A 20441-nucleotide genomic window follows, 5' to 3' on the forward strand; every position below is an offset into this window, starting at 1 on the left:
GTGGATATACCTTGCCCCTGGTGACCAGAGGTGTAGGCCTGCATCCTCTCTCCTGGGAGCAGCCGAGTTTGGGGCATGGAATGAGCTTTCTGCCTGACATGAGGCCAAGACCATCGCCTGATCAGAGGGACCTGTGTGGCATCCCCCTTGGTGCCTCAGTGGGGCAGGGACAGAACCTTGCAAATTTGGGCAAAAGGCCTCTACTGCCCATTGACTCCGGATCTGCAGTCAGAAGGCACGGCTTACAGTAGTGAGTTGGTAGCTGATTCTGAATTCTGTATTTCTTGGGGTACATCATTTCAGGAATCAGAACTTCCATTTCCTGGGGGCTACTCTGTGCCGTACCCTGTGTGTACAGGTAACTTTCTGAGGTGAGTGCGATTGTCCCCACTTTATAGACAGAGAACCCGAGCTTGGAGGGGAGGTGTGAGTTGCTCAAGAGCACACAGCTGACAGGGTGAGGAGCCAGAAACTTCACCCCCAGGTCTGTCTGACATCAGAGCCAGGCTTTTACATGTCATAACCCAAACGTGTCCATCCACGTCTACGCAGCACTGCAATGTCAGCATGTGTGGTGCCATGATTTGCATCGCATGGATCGCCTCCACTGTTGTCAACATGTTGCACGACAGTGGTCCATTTTTAGTAGTATATATTTTTCAGTTCCTTTGTTTAGTTTTGAGTGAGAGAGCATGCATGTGTGTGAGCAGCAAAGGGGCAGAGAGAGAGGGGAGAAAGAATCCTGTGCCCTCAGCACAGAGCTTGATGTAGGACTTGCTCCCACGAAGTGTGAGGTCATGACCTGAACTCAGATGCAGACTTGGATGCTGAACCAACGGAGCCACCCAGGCACCCTGACAACAGTGGTGCATTTTATATGGACACTAACTCATCATTTTCAGGCAAAGTTTCTAATTTGCATTAGTGTTCAGCCTTGGTGTTATACGTTCTATGAGTTTTAACAAATGTGTAATGATGTGAATCCATCTTTGTGGTATCGTGTGAAAGAGTTTCACTGCCTTAAAAGTCCTCTGTGCTGTGCCCCTTTATCCCTACATTCACCCCAACCCTTACCTCTATCGTCTTCCTCTTTCCAGAGTGTCATATAGTTAGAATCATACAGTGGATATCTTTGAATGTTTAGAAAATTAAATTCCCCGGTAATTGAATGTAGGCATTCAGGATATTCTTTGCCCTTTGTTTTGTTTTGTAGCTCATCAGTAGAGGATCTGATGATATATGCCTTCCATGAAAAAAAGCGTGATTTCTCTAGATGTGTGTCACCTAATGGGGACATCATGAACCACTGCATAGCACTCACATTGGGATCATGCTCCTGTGTGATGTGCGGTGGGTCTAGATAGACTCTCTAGCAATGGAAGGAGACAATCTCAAGAGGTTAGAACTTTATCAAACTGGAATACCAAATCCTTCTTCCTTAACTTCCCATTGGAAATAATGCCAGGTAGAGTCTGTTTGCTATGGTTTGGCCATGCTGCAAAGTACAATACCTGTAGAGCACACTTTGTGAGGGGGTGTTTCGTCCTAAAACTGAACAGTCTGTACTGAAGGGCTGGGGAAGTTCTGCCGTGTTACAGCAAAAATAAACATACTCTCTTTTAACTCCTCTAGTAGTGGAAGTCCAGAAAAATCATGCTAGTTTCAGTTTGACATTGTCAGCTTAGGATAAACATTCACCTAACGATACCATTTTCCTCCAGCGTCATAGAGTCGGTCAGTGATGGTCACTGTAAACATCAGTTCACCTGTAGGTGTCAAATTCTGATAAAACCCATTTTTGCTTTTGGACAATATAGAGGAGAAGGTAAGATTTCTTAGTGCTTTAAGCCTACCAATGGTATAATTACCATTCAGTGTAGTGTGGTTTCTAGGTGTGGTCCCAAAGGAATACTTTTGAACAAATCATTAGCCATACACTTGTAATTTCCTGTATTTTTCGATTGTTGATTTAACATGTATTTTGCTTTCTTCTCTAGGAGCAGATAAGAATGCTGAGGAAGACTCTATAACCAGGTAGGATTTTTATGGATTTGTAAAAATGACATTTGTTGGGGCACCTGGGTGGCTCATTCGGTTAAGGGTGTGACTCTTGATTTCAACTCAGGTTTATGAGTTCAAGCCCCACGTTGGGTTTTGTGCTGACAGCCTCCTTGGGATATCTTTCCCTCTTTCTGTGTGTACTCGCTCTCAAAGTATAAAGGAATGAAATAAAATGAAACGAAAATGAAATGAAAGGAAATGAAATGTATGAAATGAAAATTATGTGTTTCCTAAGGGAACATAGAGAACAAAAGCAGTTGTTGAGTGTTCTACCCTGGACGAGACACTATAACCTATGCGTAACATCTGTTGAGCTATATAGTCATTGCATAGCTTTGCAAAGTAGCTGTGTTATTGTAGCCTACTTTTTATTACTTTGGCAACTGTGGTTCAGGGAAGTTAATTACTTGCCCCATGATTCCATAGTTAATGAGTAGCTGAGGGGTTTGCGCGTCAGCTTGTGTAGCTTCCACATCCATGCTCTGGTTCCTCAGCGGCACTGAGATGAAGACATAGATCCTAGGGCAGATCAACTCAGAATGTCAAAGGTAATGATGTCGGAGCTCCAATTTAGGGTTTTCTTAAGAAACCAGGTTAGTCCAAGCATTTGCCCTTATATGTTTGACCACTAGTGCTAACAAAAGTAATTAGTGCGGTGGTAACTAGTCCCTTGTTTTTACCATCAGAGATTTTAGGGTGGATGTCAGCTATGTCCATGGTGTCACGGCTTTTACGTAATAAGCAAGATTTAGTCAGGCAGCTCCTTAGATGTGGTGATATCCCCTCTTCTTGAGACAAATGAGTTTTCTGTAAGGGAAGGATATCCAGTTGTAGACATGTTACATTGATTAAATTCAGCCTCTGTTTTGAGGATATTGCTCTATGATTCTCTGTTGCCTAAGTTCCCCTTCTGGTTTCCCCTTGGGCTAGTACCCTTGACTAGTTCTAGGAAGTTTTTTCTTTTTTTGGAGATGTTTTTTCCCATGACTTTACTGTGTTTTTGCCTTTTTACTTCCTTCTATGGTTTTGTTGGTATTTTTTTTTTCCATTAAGTTTTCCACTTCTGCCATCTAAGGACTCTCCATTTTTCCATAGGCCAAATCAAAAGCATTTAGAATCTCAAGATTTAGGGAACCTCAGAGATTAATTCATCAAAATACCCTCTGGTACTTCAACCTGTGTTTATCCTCCTTGCCCAATGGTTGTTTCCATGGAGAATTTGAAACTCAAAAGAGATTGAAGTGACCTGTTTGGATATGATAAGTGACAGAAATGAGATTTAAATTCGGGTTCTTTTCTTTCTTTCTTTCTTTCTTTCTTTCTTTCTTTCTTTCTTTCTTTCTTTTCTTTCCTTTCTTTCCTTTCTTTCCTTTCTTTCCTTGTTTTTGTCTTCACCTTGCAGGCAAATGTTTCAATAGTAGAAAGCTGTGGAGAGGGTCTAATGAATACAATGAAGGAGGGTAAGAATCGAATTAGCAGAGGAGACCAGGTTTCAAGAAGAACAACACTGAGCTGGATAGGAATAAGAGTTTCAGAAAAGATGTCAGAATATGGGGGTTTATGCCAAGTGAGATAAAGGTGAATGACAGGAATGAAGGACCCAGGATTAGGGGAGTTGCTTAGAAAGGCATATTCAAATAGAGAGTTCAAGAGGGTCCTGACCAGGTTTCTGCTTTTGTGTCTGTTGGTTTCATTGACGGTGCGAGCATACTTCAGATTTTCTGTTGAGAGAGATTAAAAATCATTTGAGCTGCTGGGAAGAGTCTGTTTACAGCAAAGAGAAATACGATATCATCTACTTGCACCCCCACTTAGGGAGGATGGCTTAGATCCTCTCAAGGAATTGGGGGTGGGGGTGGAGATTGTGATCTACAGAGACATATGGCCCAAGGCAAGCTGTCTCCTCACTTCACCTCTTTTCCTAAATCTGTAATGCCCTTCCCATGTACCTGTAGGGCTGGGCAGGGGTAGGACTGACTTGTCAAATCAGTAAGGGAGCTTCATCTGGATAGGTGATAACATGCCTATGTTGAAGTGACTGTGTGGATGACTGAGACTCCCAATTAGCTTGTTCTCCAGGAGCAGGACATGGCTCCTACCCTCGATCATTTGAGCCCATCCTTGTTGTAGGAGTCTGTGCCTTCATAGGCTAAAGATTGAAAGGTTGGAGAATGTCACTGAACCGTGCCGAAGAGTGATGGAGGAGTGGGAGCTCATAGGGAAGAAAGTATTCAGGCAGCGTAGAGAGAAATGGAGGCACAACTACCAGGACCATTTTGATCGCAGTCTCTCTCCTTGGGTAGCTGAATGCCCCTGAAGTCTTGGAAGGTCTTGCTAGTTCTTATGGACCTCAATAAGGCAAGACCAGTGTAGGAACAAAGTTGGCCTTGGGAACTTTTAATCTTTTAATCTCTAGTTGGTACTTCCACTCATAACATAGAAACCTTCACTTTGGTATATTTACTTAAACAGAGGTCTACCTGACACACATGTAATATATGATGCAACAACTCTGGATGTTCCTCCATGCTCGCCATAAGTGTAGCTCCCATCTGTTAATGTATAATGCTATTACGTATCACTGACTAGATTCCCTATGCTGTTCCTTTGAGCCTTGTGATTTATTTACTCTGTAACTGGAACCCTGAATTTCCCTTTCCCCTTCAGCCATTTTGTCCATCCCTCCACCTCCCCTCCCTTCTGGCAACAGTCAATTCTCTGCATTTATGGGTCTGTTTCTGCTTTTTCTCTTTTTGTTCATTTGTTCCCCTTTTTAGATTCTACATAAAATTGAAATCATATAGGATTTGTCTTTCTCCGTCTGACTTATTTCACTTACCCTCATACTGTCTAGGTATATCCATGATGTTGCAGATGGCAAGATCTCATTCTGGTTTATAGCTGCGTAATATTCCATTGTGTGTGTGTGTGTGTGTGTGTGTGTGTGTGTGTGTGGTCTGTTCATGTATTGATGGACACTTGGGTTGCTTCCATATCTTGTCTATTGTCAATAATGCTACAATAAAGATAGGGGTGCATATATCTTTTCAAATTAGTATTTCCATTTCCCTTGGGTAAATAAATACCCAGTAGTGGAATTACTGGATCCTGTGGTATTTGTATTTTTAATTTGTTGAGGCCCCTCCATACTGGCTTTCACTGTGGCGATACCAACTTACATCCTATGACCAGTGCACAAGGGTTTTTTTCTCCACACCCTGAGCAACCCTTGTTGTTTCCTGTGTGTTGAAACTGAGCCATTCTGACAGATGTGAGGTGAGAAGTCATTGTGATAACTTTTATACATTTAATTTTCAACCATTTCAGAGAATTCCCTGCCTGTCACACTGGGTTATGGAAACTCAGACTGGGTGTTTCCTGGAGATTTCACGGGTTAGGAGAGGTGGAGGCAAAATAACGAACTGAAAGCTGTTTTAAAACAGGGTCCAAATTTTGAAAGACCTATACCCTGGAAACCTTAAAACACCGATTGAAGAAATTGAAGGTGACGGAAAGAGAAAGACATCCGATGCTCATAGATAGGAAGAATACGTATTTTTAAAGTGTTTACACTACCCAAAGGAATCTACAGATGTAATGCAATCCCTGTCAACATACCAACAGCATTTGTCACAGAACTATACAAACAATCCTAACTGTTCTATACAATCACAAAAGACCTTGAATGGCCAAAGCAATATTGCAAAAGAGGAAAACTGAAGGTATCACAATCTCAGATTTCAAGTTTTATTCCAAAGCTGTAGAAATCCCAACAGTATGGTTGGTACTGGTGTAGAACATAGCCACATAGCTCAATGGAATAGAACCGATAACCCAGAAAGAAATCCACAATTGTATGGCAGTTAATCTTCCACAAACAGGAAAGACTATCCAGTGGGGAAAAGGCAGTCTCTTCACCAAATGGGGTTGGGAAAACCGGACAAGCCACATACCAAACAATGAACCTGGACCAATTTCTTTACCATAGACAGAAATAAACTCAAAATGAATTAAAGACCTAAGTGTGAGACCTGAAACCATAAGAAATCCTTGAAGGGAGCACAGGCCATCATTTCTCTGTCTTTGGCTATAGCATCATTTTACTAGTTATGTTTCCTGAGCCAGTGGACGTAAAACAAGAATAACTATGGGGACTACATCAAACTACAAGGCTTTTGCACAGTGAAGGAAACCGTCAAAACTAAAGGGAAAGGGAACCTCTGGAATGGGAGAACATATTTGCAAATGTTTTGCAAAGCCAATAAAGGGTTAGTATTCACAATGTATAAAAAATTGATACAAGTCAACATCCCCCCCCTCCAAAAAAGCCCAGTTTAAAAATGAGCAGAAGACATAACCAGACATTTTCCACAGACAACACACAGATGGTCAACAGACACCTGAAAAGATGCTCCCCAAAACTACAATGAGATACCACGTTCACACCTGTCAGAATGGCTAAACTCCCAGACACAAGAAGCAAGTGTTTGCGAGGATGTGGAGACAGAGGAAACCTCTTGCACTGTTGGTGGAAATGCAGTGAGTGCAGCCCCTGTGGAAAACAGTATGGAGGTTCCCCAAAAAATTAAAAACAGAACTCTCCTATGATCCAGTAATCAAAAGAATACAAAAACATGAATTCCATGGGACACACGCACCCCTGTGTTTATTGCAGCATTATTTCCAATAGCCAGCGCAAGCGTCCATTGACAAATGAGTGAACAAAGAAGTCCTATATGTATGTATGTATGTATGTGTGTGTGTATATGTATATCCATACACACACACACACTGTTATATTACTCAGCCATAAAACAACGAAACCTTGTCTTTTGCAATGACCTCGTTGAAGCCCGAGAGTAGTAGGGTAAGCAAAGTCAGGGGAAGACAAATACCATATGGTTTTACTCATGTAGCACTTAAGAAACAACAAATGAGCAAAGGGAGAAAAAAAAAGGGAGAGACAAACCAAGAAATAGGCTCTTAACTGCAGAACAAACAGATGGTTCCCAGAGAGGAGGTGAGTGGTGGGAGGGGTGAAAGAGGTGATGGGGATGAAGGAGTGCCCTTGTCATGATGAGCATGGGGTGTGTATGGAGTTGGTGAATCACTGTATTGTACCACTTAAATTAATATAACACTGGATGTTACTATTACTGGAATTAAAATAAAACTTAATGAAAAAAACAGGGGGCGCCTGGGGCACAGTCGGTTAAGCGTCCGACTTCAGCCAGGTCACGATCTCGCGGTCCGTGAGTTCGAGCCCCGCGTCAGGCTCTGGGGCTGATGGCTCAGAGCCTGGAGCCTGTTTCCGATTCTGCGTCTCCCTCTCTCTCTGCCCCTCCCCCGTTCATGCTCTGTCTCTCTCTGTCCCAAAAATAAATAAAGGTTGAAAAAAAAAAATTAAAAAAAAAAAAAAACAGAGGCCAACTTTTTATTATACCAAGAAACTTTGTTGAGTAAACAGCTGACATTTCCCTTATTTTTGAAATTTTGTTTTTTAATAAATGAACATGTTTTTGTTGTATATTTTTGCTCTAAAGGCTTTCCGACAAACCTGGTCCTGATGATTCATGGCCTACATCGGCTGGCCAAGACTTCGATTTTGGTACCAAGGTAAAGTACCCTCCTGTGAAACTCACTTTCCTGCTCTGAATTTAGTTTTCTCCCTTATTTACTCTTAAAAATTAACAGTAGCCTGTGTCTCATCATTTTATGTGTGTAATGGAAAGTTAGCAAGAACAAACCACTTTGCAGATACATGACGCGTTGAATGTTTTGTTTTGTTTTGTTTTACTCTGGTAAATCCTAGAGGTGGAGGCTGATAAAAGAATGGGCTGGAAAATATATAATGACCGTGACATTATATTGGGAAAAGCTTTCCCATAATGGAGGAAATATGACATTTGGTTAAGGATAAGGATTCTTACTGTGATCATAGCATGACTGATAATACTCATGCCTAAATGAAATCTTATTGGATCCAAGTGTCTATTGTAGGTTGCCCCCAGCCCCGGGCAAGTTTTATGTTGGTGAGACACAGGATTTTCCTTTGTCTCTATCCTTTGTTCTACATTTAGACTGAAATAACATTAGAAAATGTAGAAACTTAGATGTTTACATTATTTCTCAACATTTACCTTACAGAGGTGTTCCCCTGTATTTTTGAAATAACTCCACGAAGAGTAAGTTACAATTGTGCATCTCCCTGAAGAATACGTATTTTGCTGAAAAGAGTAGCTCTATGAGCAGAGGCTCTTCATAGCCAAGTTGTCAAATTTCTAATTTCAGAAATCTTTTCTATTCTAGCTTTTAAAACTATCTCCTCTTAGTCCTTGTGTCTGATTCTAAAATTTAAAGTTTGAAATTTTTTTTTCAACGTTTATTTATTTTTGGGACAGAGAGAGACAGAGCATGAACGGGGGAGGGGCAGAGAGAGAGGGAGACAAAGAATCGGAAACAGGCTCCAGGCTCCGAGCCATCAGCGCAGAGCCTGACGCGGGGCTCGAACTCACGGACCGCGAGATCGTGACCTGGCTGAAGTCGGACGCTTAACCGACTGCGCCACCCAGGCGCCCCATCTGATGTTTATTTAAATATTCATTTCAAAGCCCCTAAATCATTATAAGCTACTGGAGGTTAGGAAACATACTTGTTTGACTCCTGGAGCTCCTAGAATAAAGTCTTGCTTGGAACAAGCAATGTCATAGTTTTTGAATGTGAATAAATGAGTAGGGAAATGGAATTCCATAGAATGGAATTTGAAAAGTAACGAAATACGCATGATATATCACAATTAAATATGTGAATTTAAAAAGTAAGGCTTCAGTTTATATTCCGTTTTAGTGTTTAATATGTATCAACGCAAATGAATTCTATTGAGGAAATCAGGAGTTACAAAAGAAAGAAGGTGACAGTATGTTTTTAGTATCCTCCCATTGTGAGCTTAGAAATGCAGAGAAAAACTCCTCAGCCTTTGTTTTGTTAACCCCATCCGTGTCCCATTACATACATCCTTTGAAGGTTCACATTTCTTCCTAGAATTCTCATTCCAATTCTTTCTCCATAGTGAAAGTTGATGTGTTAGGAACCTTTCTTTTTCTGTTCTTTTGTGAGTGTAGTAATAATTTATAGCTTTTAGGAAGTGATAGATGCCAGTAATTGAACAATTTATAGTGAAAAAAATTAAATTCCTTATTACAGTATTTATAACCAGATATCTGTAGAGTGATACAAGTCAGTATTATTAGGGATATACTGTGAATCGAAGCCTCTGTTTTGCATATAGATTTTATATATATCTTTAAAAGGTTTAGAAAAGACTATTGTTCATAGTATATGCCCAATCCTACTTATGTACCTTTGAAAAGTGTATGTTGTTTCCACTTATCTTATTTTGCTCACATTTTTCCTTTTCTTCCTTGTCTTAAGCTCATGCTTGATTGATTGGTCATGTCTTATTTTTTTTTCCTTTTTCTTTCTTTTCCCCCATTCTTTTTAAGGTATTTTTGATGTTTTTAAAGTTTATTTATTTTGGAGCGAGAGAGAGACAGAGTGCAAGCAGGGTAGGGACAGAGACAGAGGGAGACACAGAATCCAAAGCAGGCTCCAGGCTCCGAGCTGTCAACACAGAGCTCAATGTGGGGCTCAAACCCACAAACTGTGAGATCATGACTCATGAGCTGAAGGTGGACGCTGAACTGACTGAGCCACCTACGTGTTCCCCCCACCATGCTCTTTCTTAATCGTTTACCCCTAGCCTAATGTTTCCTTGCAGAAAACATTTCTTTAGGGTCTGTTCTTTTTTTTTTTTTTCAACGTTTATTTATTTTTGGGACAGAGAGAGACAGAGCATGAACGGGGGAGGGGCAGAGAGAGAGGGAGACACAGAATCGGAAACAGGCTCCAGGCTCTGAGCCATCAGCCCAGAGCCTGACGCGGGGCTCGAACTCACGGACCGCGAGATCATGACCTGGCTGAAGTCGGACGCTTAACCGACTGCGCCACCCAGGCGCCCCTAGGGTCTGTTCTTTTAGTACATCACTTTCTGTCAACTCCATTGTCAACATATTGGTTACGGAATTCTACTGTCTGTGTGTGGTTTTCATCCATGACTCATTGCCCCACAAGGTTTCTTATTCTTTTTTCATCTTTGTTGGAAGGAGCTGAGCTAAATGTTTTTGTAATGTTTGTATTTGTCTTGGAAAGGGAGGGAGAGACAGAACGAGCAAGTGCTCATAGGGAAGGGCAGACAGAGAGGGAAGGAGGGAATCTCAAGCAGGTTCCGCGCTGTCAGCACAGAGTCCGATGTGTGCCATGAACCCCACTAACCGTGAGTTCATGACCTGAGCTGAAATCAAAAGTTGGTCACGTAACTGACTGAGCCACCCAGGCGTCCCAGAAGGAGGTACATTTAAACAGTCATATTTGACTTTAGTGTTTTGAGAAACAGAAGCAACTTAAACTGTTTGCAATTCCAACTTACCTACATAAGATACTACTGAAGAGTAAGTTTGTACATTTTCTCTTACAAGAGATAGTTCATGCCAGTATAAATCATGCAAACATTTCACAAGATAACATATTTAAATTTCTTAGTGTTAGTTTTTTCAACATGCTTTCAATTACATAGGGTTCAAGGTGTATCTGAGGTTACTTTGGTAAAGTATTTACCCGATATTAATCAGTTACAGGTACGGCGAGTAACATTTTGAGACTACCTATGAGATCTCTTGTGTTGCTCACCACATGAGAAAATGGAGACTGGTAATAAATAGTAAACGGCATAACTGAGATTTGAGTCTACATTTGAAAGATTCCAAAGCCTGTGTTCCTTGTGTAAGGGTGCGCATTTGGTAATGGTGAATATTACAATGATTTTATTGAGTTGGATTCTCGTAATCCTTAAAGCTGTTAATTCTTTTCTAGAATGTCCCAAAACCACGCATAGCAAAGCTACTGCATTCTGCTTGGCAATTTATGAAAAACAGTGAGTTATTGGGAGACTTGTATTATTCACTGATTCTTGTCCATTCTCGTGTTATTCACCAATTTGAAGTAACAGGTATTTTCATGTCCTCTTTACTTTGTTTTCTACTAAGTGAGAGCAAATCGTGGCACTGTGAAACCAGAAGGTGGAACCTTATCTGGACAACAGTCCTGATTCTGAAAATAAAGATATGGCTGAAACTCTTTCCAAACCACCAGCCAGAGTTTATGGTGATCCTCTTCCTGTTTTACCATCATCGAAATCTCTTCTGAAACCTTCTCTCAAGACGTTAGCTGTCCTTGGTCTTGCAAAGGTCAGTTGTTTTGTTGTATGCTCCCCCTACCCCATACCATCCTCTTGCTCCTTATAATGATGTAAAGGATCTTAGGATGAAATGGAAGTCCTCAAGATCGTAACAGAAATCAGTGTAATGACCACAGAGAGGAAGGTACAGGATTGAAATTTATAAAGTTTGGTGGGAGTAGACAATTCTCGGGGATGCCTTTATGGAAGCAAAGAAGGAGAAGGCAGCTGGAAAGAATAGCTAGAGGCATATGAAGATGAGGAGGGGGGTGAAGGGGAAGAATTCATTTTAGAGGGGCGAGATGAACTTAAAAGTATGAAGAGTTGAGAGAAAGTATCATCAAATCACAGCAGCAATAGTGGGATTAAGGCAGAGCAGATGTTCTTTAAATTATAAAATGTGGGAGAAAATATTTTAAGTGCAAATTAAGAAAAAAAAAGCCAGGTAATAAAAAAAACAAACAAACAAACAAAAAAAAACCGCTTAGATTCCTCTGAATGACTTACAGCTGATTTCTGTGAAGAACTGGAAGAAACTTTTGCCCTTATGTTTCAGTTTAATAAAGGTGATATCCTGTATTTAGTTTAGCAAAACCTGTGTTTCTAAGGAATGCAAAGTGAAATCTGTTTTAGGCCATACCAGATCGATGGCGAATTTTCAATTTTTGGCTATTGTCTTTCTTGGGGTTTCTAAGGTTACTTACTGTGTGGTATAATCTTGGTATATTTTAGGTCTTTTTGAGTAGAAAGAGAGGAAAGAAACATTTATTCTTTTCATTCAATAAAATTTCTGGTGATGTAAATAAGGTTCTTTATCCGTGAAATGAAAAACTAAATTTGAAGCTGCAACACTGAATTTGTTTTTTGTTTTTGAGCTTATTTATTTATTTTGAGAGAGAGAGCAAGCAGGGTAGGGACAGGGAAAGAGGGGAGAGACAGAGAGAATCCCAAACAGGCTCTTCATTGCCAGCACAGAGCTCTACTCATAGCTCAGACTCACAAACCGGCTTGCGAGATGATGACCTGAGCCCAAATCAAGATGCTTAACTGCCTGAGCCACCCAGGTGCCACTTAAGCTGCCACACTCTGAAAGAAAAAATATATAAAATATGTTTTCTGCATTCTGATTTACCTTTTTTTAAAGTGTTCAACTGTTTATGTATTTTGAGAGAGAGAGAGAGACAGAGACAGAGAATCCTAAGCAGGCTCTGTGCTGCCAGTGTCAAACCTGACACAGAGCTTGAATAACCTGAGCCGAAATCAAGTTGGACACTTAACCAGCTGAGCCACCCAGGTGCCACTCTTTTTTTAATAGTATCTGCATAGAATAGACACATACACACATACCATATGAATGAACTCAAAATGTATAAATTTTTGTCTAATATGAACTCTTTGTCATGACAGAATCATAAGGCAGGAAAGGTTTCCAAGAGAGTATGCAAAATTTTTTGTAGGAAATGATTTTTTACTTTTTTGAAGATTTCCGACACTAGATACATTTTTCAAACCATATTTATTTATTTTTGATAGAGATGGAGCATGAGTGGGGGAAGGGCAGAGAGAGAGGGAGACACAGAATCTGAAGCAGGCTTCAGGCTCTGAGCTGTCAGCACAGAGCCTGACACGTGGGGCTCAAGCTCAGGAACCATGCGATCATGACCTGAGCCAAAGTCAGATGCTTAGCCGACTGAGTCCCCCTGGCGCCCCAAGGTACATTTTATATTATTCAGGGGAAACTTTAGTATTCATAGTTGTTCTATTTAGCATGTAAATTCTTTCATGTCTAAAACTAAGAAAGACTAGTGAGTTGATTTTTTTTTTTTTTAGTCCCTTTCTTCTTTCCTCCTGGGAATGTTCAGTCCTGCTTGATAATGACACATGTATTTGAAGACTTTAAAATCTTCAAATTGGATGATCATAAATATATTAGTTTCTAATGCTAGATTCCTTCTCGGGTCCTTAACTACCTTCCTATATGGTGTAGATAGGAAATTAGAGCTCTTCATATGCTGTTCCCAATAGAATAAAAAAAGTATATGAAGTTTAAAATCGGTTTTTATATTTTTCTTAGACATCGTGGTAGTAGTGGAAAATGGCTCAAAATTCTGTAATCCTGTATTTCTCTTCTATACTTTAAATCGTGTCCCTTAAGATTAATTTTTTTATTTGTTTTACTATTTTTTTTAATGTTGATTCTTGAGAGAGAGTGAGGGAGAATATGAATCGCAAGCTGACTCCATGCTTCGTGTGGACGTGACGCAGGGCTTGATCCCACGGCCTTGGGACCATGACTCGAGCTGAAACTAAGAGTTGGACGCTCAACTGACTGAGCCACCCAGGTGTCCCAAGATTAATTTTTAAAAAGGAGTATTCTTATAAAATCCTGAATTAGTGTTTCACAGTTAAAACTTTTTATGACTCTTAATGCCATTCATTACAGAAATTAATATTTGTCTATATTAGTAAACATATAGTTTGCACCCTTAAAACTAATGTTGGAATATAGACGTGAAATCTTGAATCTCATGTTTTTTTCCCCTGCTTTTGTGATTGTATTATTTTTACTCTTTAAAAATATTTTTAGTGCTTGTTTATTTTTGAGAGAGAGAACGTGAGGGAGAAGGGGAGGGGTAGGGAGAGGGGGACAGAAGATCCAAAGCAGGCTCTGTGCCGACAGCAGAGAGCCTGATGCGGGGCTCGAACTCATGAACCAAGAGCTCATGACGCGAGCCAAAGTTGGAGACTTAACTGACTGAGCCACCCAGGCCCCCCTCCCCTGTTTTCATTATTATTCTTTATTTATTCTTTATTTTTATTAGTTTACAATTTAGTGTCCGGTTAGGGAATATATAGTGTGTACAGTGTAGTCTTGGCTTCGGGAGTAGATTCCCGTGATTCATCACTTCCGGATAACCCCAGGGCTCCTTCCAACATGTGCCCTCCTCAATGCCCAACATGTGCCCTCCTTCCACCCCCTTAACTCCCCACCCCCATCAACCCTCAGCTTGTTCTCTGTCTTTTAAGAGCCTTGTATGGTTTGCCTCCTCTAGGTATTTGTAACTATTTTTTCTTTCCCTTCCCCTATGGTCTTGTGTGAAGTTTCCAAATTCCACCTATGAGTGAAAACATACGATATCTTTCTCTTGACTGACCTATTTCATTTGGCATCATACCTTCCAGTTGTTTCCACAGTGTTGCAAATGGCAGGATTCCATTCTTTTTCATGGCCGAGTCGTAGTATTCCATTTTATATAGAAACCACCTCTTCTTTAGCCATTCATCAGTTGATGGACATTTGGGCTCTTTCCATAATTTGGCGATTGTTGATAGAACTGCTATCAACTCTGGGGTACATGTGGCCCTACAAATCAGCACTCCTGTATCCTTTGGATAAATGCCTAATAGTGCTGTTGCTGGGTTGTAGGGTAATTCTATTTTTAATTTTTTGAGGAACCTCCACACTGTTTTCCAGAGCGGCCGCACCAGTTTGCATTGCCACCAACAGTGCAAGAGGGTTCCCATTTCGCCACATCCTCGCCAACATCTGTTATTTCTGGAGTTGTGAATTTCACCACCGCACTCTGACCGATTGAGGTGGTATCCCAGTGGGGTTTGATTTGTATTTCCTGGATGACGTGTGATGTTGAGCATCTTTGCATGTGTCCGTTGGCCATCTGGATGTCTCCTTTGGAAAAGTGTCTATTCACGTCCTCTGCCCCTCTCTTCGCTTACTTGGTTTTTGGGTGTTGAGTTTGGCAAGTTCTTTATAGACTTTTTTATCCTAACCCTTTATGTGATATGCCATTTGCGAATACATACGTTCTCCCATTCCGTCGGTTGCCTTTAAGGTTTGTTGATTGTTGCCTTTGCTGTGTGGCAGCTTTATATCTTGATGAGGTCCCAGAAGTTCACTTCTGCTTTTATTTCCCTTGCCTTTGGAGACATGTCAAGTAAGTAATTGCTGCAGCCGAGGTCAGAGAGGTGGTTGCCTGTTTTCTCCTCTAGGATTTTGATGGTTTCCTGTCTCACGGTTAGCTTTTTCATGCATAGGAGTTTATGTTTGTATAAGGTGTAAGAAAGTGGTCCAGTTTCACTCTTGTGCATGTGGCTGTCCAGTTCTCCCAGCACCATTAGCTAAAGAGACTGTCTTTTTTGCATTGGCTACTCTTTCCTGCTTTGTTGGAGCTTAGTTGGCCACACATGTGTGGGCCCATTTCTGGGTTCTGTATTCTATTCCACTGGCCTCTGTGCTTGTTTGGAGCTAATACCGTGCGTTTGAGGAGTCCAGCTTTGTAGTACAGGCTAAAGTCCGGGATTGTGATGCCTCCCCCACTCTGGTTTCCTTTCTCAACCTTACTTTGGTTGTTCTGGGTCTTTTGTGGTTCTCTCCAAAGTGTAGGATTGTTTGTTCTAGTTCTGTGAAGAATGCTGCTGTTATTTTGATTGGGATTGCATTGAATGTACAGATTGCTTTGGGTAGTATTGACGTTTTAACAATGTTTGTTCTTGCAAGCCATGAGCATGGAATATTTTCTGGGTTCTTTGTGTGTTCTTCAGTTTCTTTCATAAGTTGTCTATAGTTTTCAGCATACAGATCTTTTACCTCTTTGGTTAGGTTTAATGCTAGGTATTTTATGGTTTGGTGCAGTGGTAAATGGGATCGATTCCTTGATCTCTCTTTCTAACGCTTCATGATTGGTGTATAGACATGCAACCGATTTGGGTGCATTGATGTTTTATCCTGTAGCTTTGCTGAATGCGTGTGTCAGTTCTAGCAGTTTTTTGGTGGAGGCTCTCAGGATGTCCACATAGAGTATCGTGTCATCTGCAAACTGTGAAAGTTTGACCTCTTCTTTGCCAACTTGGATGCCTTTTATTTCATTTTGTTGTGTGATGTCTGAGGCCAGGACTTCCAACATTATGTTAAACACAGTGGTGAGAGTAGAAATCCCTTCATGTTCCTGATCTCAGGGGAAAAGCTCTCAGTGTTTCTCCATGGAGGAGACTATTTGCTGTGGGCCATTCATATGTGGCTTTTATGGTTCGAAGGTCTAGTCCTTCTATCCGATTTTCTTGAGGGTTGTATTAAGAAAGAGTGCTGTATTTTGTCAAATGCTTTTTCTGCATCTAGTGACAGGATCATATGGTTGTTATCCTTTCTTCTCTTCACTGGACGTGTCATGTTGATTGATTTGTGAATATTGAACCAGCCCTGCCGCCCAGGAATGAATCGCACTTGATCCTGGCGAATCATTCTCTTAATATACCGTTGCATTACATTTGTTAGTATCTTGTTGAGAAGAAGAAGAAGGATTAACTCTGTTTTAATGTCTGGTAGGATTCCTCTGGGAAGCCATCGTGCCCAGGACTCTTATCTTTTGGGAGATTTTTAATAACTGATTGAATGTCTTCACGGGTTATGGGTCTGTTCACGTTTTCTATTTCTCCCCGCTTGGCTTTTGGTAGTGTGTGGGTGTCTAGGAATTTGTCCATGTCTTCCAGGTTGTCCAGGTTGTTGGCATATACTTTTTCATCGTATCCTCGGATTTCTTGTTGTGTTTCTGTGCTGTTGGTTGTGATCTCTCGTCTTTCATTTGTGATTTTATCTGTTTGGGCCTCTCTTTCTTTTTGAGAAGTGTGGCTAGGGGGTTATCAATTTTGTTTATTAAAAAAAAACATCTCGGGGCGCCTGGGTGGCGCAGTCGACTTCAGCCAGGTCACGATCTCGCGGTCCGTGAGTTCGAGCCCCGCGTCGGGCTCTGGGCTGATGGCTCAGAGCCTGGAGCCTGTTTCCGATTCTGTGTCTCCCTCTCTCTCTGCCCCTCCCCCGTTCATGCTCTGTTTCTCTCTGTCCCAAAAATAAATAAACGTTGAAAAAAAATAAAAAAAAAAACATCTCTTAGATTCATTGATGTGTGCAACCTTGTTTTTGGATTCTATAGGATTTATTTCTGCTCTACTGTTTCTTGTTTCTCTTCTTCTGCTGACGTTGGGCTTTCTTTGCTGCTGTGTTTCTAGTTCGTTTAGGAGTGAAGTTAGTTTCTGTATTTGGGACCATCCTTGCTTCTGGAGATAGGCCTGGATTGCAATGTATTTTCCTCTAAGGACTGCCTTTGCTGCATCCCAAAGGGTTTGGATTGCGTGTTTTCATTTTCATTTGCTTCCATATGGTTTTTAATTTCTTCCTTAGTCGCCTGGTGGACCCATTCTTTCTTGAGTAGGAAGCTCTGTAACCTCCATGCATTTGGGGGCTTTCCAATTTTTGTTCTTGTGGTTGATTCCAAGTGTCTGAGCGTTGTGATCTGAAAATATGCATGGTATGATCTCAGTCCTTTTATATTGTGGAGGGCTGTTTTGTGACCCAGGATGTGATCTATATTGGAGAATGTTCTATGTGCACTTAAGAAGAATGTGCATTCTACTGCTGTTAAATGAGAAGGTCTCAATACATCTGTATCGATATCTATGTGTATAAATGTATATATAAAGGCCAATATATATGTATGTATATCTGAATACATCTGGTCCAATGACACATTGAATCTGTGTTTCCTTACTGATTTTCTGCCTTGATGATCCACCTGTTGCCATGCGTGGAGTCTTAAAGTCGTCTACAATCATGGTATTTGTATGTATACATTTATTCATGTTTGTGATTAATCGATTCATATATGTGGGCGTTTCACTTTGGGGGCATAAACATTTGCAATTGTTAGCTCCTCTTGATGGATAGACCCCTTAGTTATGATAAAACGCCCTTCTGAATCTGTTACTACAGTCTTTGGTTTAAAATCTAGTCTGTCTGGTGGAAGTATGGCGACTCCAGCTTTCTTTTGACTTCTAGTAGCATGATAGTTAGTTCCCCATACCTTCACTTTGAATCTGGAGGTGTCCTGGGGTGTAAAATCAGTGTCTTGTTGACAGCATATAGATGGATCTTGTTCTTTGGTATTGTTTTGTGTTTTATCCATTCTGATTACCTGTGTCTTTTGATTGGGGCATTGACTGTTTCCCACCCCTCCCTTCTGCCCTGCCAAGTTTCTTTGGACAGGTCTGCTGCTACCCTTATGTGTCTTCCCTTGTAGATTAAGACCCGTTTGTCCCTAGCTGCTTTCAGAATTCGCTCTTTATCTTTGTATTTTTCAGGTTTCGCTATGACATGTCGTGGTGTTGACCTGGCTTTGTTGATTTTGAAGGGAATTCTCTGTGCCGCCAGGACTTGGATGCCGGTTTCCTTCCCCAGATGAGGGAAGTTCTCAGCTATAAGTTGTTCAAATAAAACTTCTGCCCCTTTCTCTCACTCTTCTTCTTCTGGGACTCCTATGATGTGGCTATTATTTCATCTCACCGAATCAATTAGATGTCTAGTACCTGCCTCGTGGTCTAGTAATTTCCTTTCTTTCCTTTCTCTGCTTCATCTTTGTCCACAATTGTATCTTCTATTTCACCGATTCTCTCTTCTGCTTCTCCCATCCTTGCTGTCACTACATCCAGTTTGTTTTGTAACTCGTTTACAACATTTAATTTTCAGCATTCATCGTGATGATTCCTTAGGTCCTTGATCTCTGTAGCAGTAGATTGTCTGCTGTCTTCTATGCTTGGTTTCCAGCCCCGCTATGCGTCTTATGAGTGTTCTTCCAAAAACATGCTCAGATATATTGTTTCTGTCTCTTTTGAGCAGTTCTCTGGCTGTCCTTTCTTCCTGGAATTTTTTTTGAGGAGAATTCTTCGATTTCGTTGTTTTGGCTAGATTCCTGCCCTTTATGTGTTTTAATAGCTTGTTCTGTGTCCCACACCTGCGAGTACTACTATATTAAAAAGGGGTCCTACACGGTCCAGGGCCTGGCAGTTGAACAAATGTTTTTAAAGTGTGTTGTGTGCGCTCTTTTGGTGCGTCTTTGGCTGCTTTTCTCGCTACTTGGAGTGGTGGTTTGGGCCTTCCACCAGGTGTGCTTTGATTTGTTTGTTGAAGTAATCCTGGAAAAAGGGAGAAGAGGGTGGTGAAGAATCCTTAGCCCAAACAAAGAGAGAAATGACAGGAGTGGGAAAAGAGACCAGGCAGTGACTCAAAGGAGCTATAGGGCTTAATCCAGAAAGAGAGGGAGGAAAATGAAGAAGGAGATCGGGAAAAGTATAGAGAAAATGCCCGATCAAAGAAACAAACAAACAATCAGAACAGAGGAACAAAGGAAAAAAAATATATATATATATATAATTAGCTTTGACCCAAAGTCAACTTGAGACTACTAGGCTGATTCCAAAGGGAGAAGAGGAGAGAGGAGAGTAGATAGAGAAAAAAGGGAAAAGAGAAGAAAGGGAAACCAAAGGAAAGAAAAGATGGGCGCCTGGGTGGCTCAGTGGGTGAAGCGTCTGACTCTTGAATTTGGTTCAGGTCATGTTCTCGCTGTTGGTGGGTTCGAAACCCCCATCAGGTTCTGCCGTGAGAGCATGGATCCTGCTCGGATTCTCTCTCTCCCTCTCTCTGTACCTCTCCTGCTTGATCACTCACTCTCTCTCAAAATACAGAAATAAACATTAAAAAAGAAAAGAAAAGATAGAAAGAACAATAATTCAAATGAAAACAAACAAACAAACTAAGATACAAAACCAGAGGAGAGTTGTCTGTTGGTGCCTGGGACCGGTGGCTGTGCTGGTCTAGGGGAGGGGCTGTCTGGTCTCATCAGTGTCAGTCTCACTCCCACAGAGAAGCAGTTACCAGGCACAGAGAGGCAGGGTTTGGTGTAATGGGCCTGCCTCCACTGAGGCTCACTGTGCATTCATTGAAGCCCCACGATGTTGGTCATGGGGGGAGAAATGGCGACACCCCAGTCTCTCCTGCCCACACGAGGTGTCTCAAAACTCACTGTTTAGGCCATCCTCACGGAATAGCCTGGGGGGCCAGCTTGCCTTGCTGCACGGTCCCCTGTGCTCCCTGAGCACTGAGCAGGGATTCAAAACCCTGTAGGATCCCGCTTTGCTCGGACCTGATAGTGGAGTTGCGCCACTCTGCCCAGTGGACAAAGGGCAAGCCCTTGTCCCACCAAAGCCGACTTCCTCTCCTTCCCTTTCTCTGCCCACCTCTTTG

At 41.4% G+C, this 20441-nt stretch overlaps 1 protein-coding gene across 1 annotated transcript in view; it reads left to right on the top strand.

The window, feature by feature from the left end:
- The first annotated feature begins 1856 nt into the window (after window positions 1-1856).
- The window catches only part of LOC123595693 (small G protein signaling modulator 1-like), a 78628-nt gene continuing 60043 nt past the window's right edge, over window positions 1857-20441 (top strand). Inside the window, 4 exon segments of the mRNA XM_045473362.1 lie at window positions 1857-2034; window positions 7605-7677; window positions 10990-11050; window positions 11163-11363. Coding sequence (XP_045329318.1) covers window positions 11241-11363 — 123 coding nt within the window. The 5' untranslated portion in view covers window positions 1857-2034; window positions 7605-7677; window positions 10990-11050; window positions 11163-11240.

This window comes from Leopardus geoffroyi (assembly GCF_018350155.1).
Source record: "Leopardus geoffroyi isolate Oge1 chromosome D3 unlocalized genomic scaffold, O.geoffroyi_Oge1_pat1.0 chrD3_random_Un_scaffold_49, whole genome shotgun sequence".
Classification (NCBI taxonomy): Eukaryota; Metazoa; Chordata; class Mammalia; order Carnivora; family Felidae; genus Leopardus; species Leopardus geoffroyi.